The 4,150-nt window shown below is 34.4% G+C and overlaps 1 protein-coding gene across 2 annotated transcripts; it reads left to right on the forward strand.

Moving 5' to 3' along the window:
* The first annotated feature begins 399 nt into the window (after positions 1 to 399).
* On the forward strand, positions 400 to 3,194 carry LOC130988724 (uncharacterized). Of its 2 annotated transcripts, none has more exons than XM_057912656.1 (3): positions 400 to 623; positions 1,379 to 2,003; positions 2,913 to 3,194. In XM_057912656.1, the coding sequence occupies exons 2-3, from the start codon at positions 1,456 to 1,458 to the stop codon at positions 3,076 to 3,078; spliced, it is 714 nt and encodes a 237-aa protein (XP_057768639.1). In that variant the 5' UTR covers positions 400 to 623; positions 1,379 to 1,455; the 3' UTR covers positions 3,079 to 3,194. The 2 variants fall into 2 exon arrangements, with proteins under 2 accessions (XP_057768639.1, XP_057768640.1); XM_057912657.1 differs by having other exon boundaries at positions 1,379 to 1,932; positions 2,913 to 3,090.
* The last annotated feature ends 956 nt before the right edge of the window (positions 3,195 to 4,150 follow it).

Consider the following 4,150-nt stretch of genomic DNA (forward strand, 5'->3'; position numbering starts at 1 on the left):
TTGATAGGTTAGTGTAATAAAAAACACATATGAAAATTTCAACCTAGACAAAAAGGTATTGTTAATTATGTGGAATGTTATAAGAAGAAGTTTTTTTTGGAATAAACTAAATTTCTAGTTCCAATGTTGATATGTAGAATATAAAAAATTAAAGAAAAAGACTATAAGTTATTAATTTCGTACCTAAAACACAACTAAAAAATATTAAAAAAAAAATGTGTCTAATTAAAGAGGATATATAAATTAAGTTGTCTACCACAGACTAATCAAAGAGAATGATAAACAGAATTTCTAAAAAATAAAATGAATGAATGAAATTTTCCCTGTCACTAAATGCAACTTGTTACATCTGTATATTTTCCATGCAGCTGGCTAGCTATAACTGAAAGTTTCTCAGAATGTCCGAAGTGGGCGCTTTACCCTCCTTAATCTGGACAAATGTTTTTTTCTTCTTGCAAGAATTAATAAACCCTAAAAAATCAATTTATCTGATCTATCCTTGACCTAGATAACTTCATCACATTTTCTAAATCATTGTGGAAATTTTAAGATTTCTTGATACAGTTATTTCCCTTGTGGCTTTTCTTCAATATTTTTTGTGGTTTTGCAGTTTCTTGATTTAGGTATGTTCCTTAATTTCAACGTTTTCATTGCTATTGCATGCAACTGACGCTGTAAAAGAATACAATTTGTTTGAGAATTTGGTGATGTTTCAATTAGAAACTTTCTTCAATTACTTGGCTTAATAAATAAAGACTGACATTCATATCATATATGCTATTTGTTTGTTTCTGTTTCGTCGAGCATTTTAACATCTTGGTGATTGATTTGTGATATAATTTGCGTTATTGTATTACTGGTAAATAACAGTACTAGAAAAACGCACATAGACACCGATTAAAAATCATTACTTGTCGTTTCTACCCTTGAAGAACAAGAGATTACATTGTGCAACATGATGGGTCAATTTCTTTGCAAGTGTAATCCAATGCATTATGCATCATTTCATTTTAGCGATGTCAACATGCTTAAGGTAATAAGTCATATCTTCTTCAATTCACAAGTTAATGTTTCAAATAAGATTGCAAAATGATAGTTTCATTTGAAAACTTTCAAATATCTTGTAGACATCCAAATACATCGTTCGCTTAAGCCATAGTGTCCACCTTAGCATCCATATGAGGAAAATTGACAAACGTGTGAAATATCTAAACATTTGAAAGTTCATGTATTTGAAGAAATGATTTTTATTTTATATACAAAACTAAAATATGATGAAAGTTGGTTTGGCGTAAATACAAAGTTTATAAATCATAAATTAATGTCCCATCAAAATTCATTAGTTTAAGCACTCATTTTTCGTTTTTAAAATGTGCAGCAACAGTGTTGGTGTTGGTATATTTATAGAAGTGAGCAAATTAAAGAATAAGTAACATTAATTAAGTAGATGAGCAAATGGAAGGTGCAGAAGTTGTGAAGAATGAGAGAGATGAAGCGAGTTCAAGCTCTCCTGCAAAACCACAATCTCAAGTACCATCATCCATGGCGGGCTACGATCCAAAGCGCATTCCTTCATCTGTATTCTCAAACAAATCAGGAACAGAGTGGAGCCTCACCTCCAACGACTCCTTATTTAGCATTCAGATGGGAAACAACAGCTTTTCCAACGACTACGCCATCATGTACGGCAAATCTGGTGATTTCGATCCGAGCAACAATCTACAGCTCAAATCTGGCGAGCTGCCGCGCCTCGACGAATGGAGCAACAACAACCGACGGGGCAAGTCTAGTGAGGTGAACAGCCTTCCTCCGGTTATGGAGCAAGAAGAATCTAGCGTGCAGTCCGGCGAGTCATCGTCGCGAGCTGAAAAGAAAGAAGGCGGAAGCCCGTATGTTAGCGAGTGCCCTCCTCCAGCTACCTTCAAACCTCCGGTTAGCCCCTCGCTTAATCCTCGGATTTCTGACGTCAGTGCCACCAGCAACAAGTCGTTTGCATTTCCAGTGTAAGAGATCACAATATATATATATATATATGTGTGTGTGTGTGTGTGTGTGTGTGTGTGTGTATGAAATTTTGGTATAAACAGAGTTAAATATAGTTTGTGGTCCGAACTCCAAAGAAGCTTTTTGAAAAATGATTTAAACTTTAATTTTTCCTTTCGAAATTATAAACATTCCGGTCAATCAGAAAGTTAAGAAATACTCCATCCACCCCCTTGTAATGGCATAAAAGAAACATGCACGAAACTTAAGAATAAGGTATTAAGAGTGTAAAGTGGGTAGGAACCACTTATTTGATGTGTGTAGAGTGGGCAGGCACTACATATTATTTTTAGAAAGTGTCATCATAAATGAGATAAATTTAAAAAAGAAAGTGTGCCATTATAAGTGGGGTGGAGGGAGTACAATTGAAAAGTTCAAAATTGTAGGTGGAATGTTGTAAATTTCGGGTGGAAAGGTGTAAATTAAAATAGAATGTTGCATGAATAATTCTTAGCTAGGACATGAAGAGAGGCAGAGAGAGTTTCCGCTTAGCAGGGCATGAAGAATGGGAAGAGAGATAGAGAGAAAATTTCTCTATATCAGATGGGGGAATTTAATGTCTAACACAACCAACCAACTTTTATCAATATGAATATGGGTGTACACTTAAAATAATACATTAAAAATAAAATGGATATATTGTATCATTTTTGTAGTTTTGGTACACACTTTCACAAAGATTTGTAGTTTTATGTATTCTCACTAAACTATATTTAAACCCAACATGGCAAAAACTTATGCACATCAACATGTACAATGCATGCATCCACCTCAATTGGAATTTATTAATCACTTAAATAGAATTTAATTGCGTTACACTGAACAAATATATGTGCATTGTGTGTTAATGTAGTTGAGAATGTGTGCAGGTTGGTGAGCGACAGCGGAAAGAAGGAAGAGTCGGTTAGGGTTGGTGTGGAGAAGGGTGACAACAGAGCACCACAACCACAAACACAAGAAGAGCCACAAGCGCAGGCACACAAGCCTAATAGATGGTTTTCTTGCTTCTCATGCGCTAGGCCACGCTGTTGTTAGCTCACATATTAATTGGATAGTGTTTCAATTCATTCTCAATTTTAGTTTAGAGTTGAAGATATGAAAAAATGATTGTTTGCAACGCTACTCTCCAATGCAGTAAACATTAATTCTCATTTGCCTATCTCTAAACGCAAACTATAAGGTTAGATACATGTTTTGAATTATTTATTTTGCGTACGGCGGGTGATCTGGCTTATAATAGTAGCAGATATTAACTATTAATATATCCTCTCTTATTTCATTTTGTGAGAAACTTATGATAAAAATATATCAAGTGATGTTTGTCAGTGTATACATTTATATATATATATATATATATATATATATATTTATGTATGTATGTATAAACTAAACTAAGAATGGGGCTAGTTAGCAAGGTAGAAATGTTTGTTTTAGCCCCCTGGGACGATCTATTGGTAATATGGGTATTTTTTAGATCAAATATTTCATACTTGAATCTCACTGATGGCTATATAGGTATAAGTCGGTTTTTTAAGTGTGATTTGAAGGTTCAAATCTTACTAATGCCTCTATAGGTCTGAGTCTGCCACACTTTGTTTTTCAAGTGTACCCGCCCAATATGGTTTGTAGCATGTTGCATGAAAATGTAAGTTTATCCAGTGTGCACCGAATATAGTGGTTGCGGATTCTCATGAACTTAAAAAAATTGTTTGTTATGTTAGACAATAAAAATTAAAAGTATTGGGAACTTAATGAAATATCATATTCCTAGTTTTGATGATACCAAAACTCTTAGAACTTTTTGTAATAGACTAGAACTTGTCGCACTCAAGTGTTAGAGTTCAAGTTTTCTAGTTAGACTGGACTGAAGTCTGAAGACTGAAGACCCCAACTGAAGATAGCCGTGAAAAGGCAAAGTTAAAAACTGATGTATTGACTGAACGAGAGTTTCACTGATGAATCAGTTATGACTGAAGTATCAATGCTGGCCACGTGGAATTAGCGGACTAATACTCAATGTCAAGTATCAGTTGACATTCTTCCTCGGACTGAAGTTTCAGCATTAAAAGGAAGCCATGTACTTTCAAGTACAGCCGCATTAAATGCA

Source organism: Salvia miltiorrhiza, chromosome 6 (assembly GCF_028751815.1).
Source record: "Salvia miltiorrhiza cultivar Shanhuang (shh) chromosome 6, IMPLAD_Smil_shh, whole genome shotgun sequence".
In the NCBI taxonomy this organism is placed as follows: Eukaryota; Viridiplantae; Streptophyta; class Magnoliopsida; order Lamiales; family Lamiaceae; genus Salvia; species Salvia miltiorrhiza.

Bases quoted from the DNA above. Each gene is read 5' to 3' on its own strand.
- LOC130988724 (XM_057912656.1), top strand. From the start codon at position 1,456: ATGGAAGGTGCAGAAGTTGTGAAGAATGAGAGAGATGAAGCGAGTTCA. The intron at 2,004-2,912 runs GTAAGAGATCAC...GAATGTGTGCAG, and splicing joins AAGTCGTTTGCATTTCCAGT to GTTGGTGAGCGACAGCGGAA.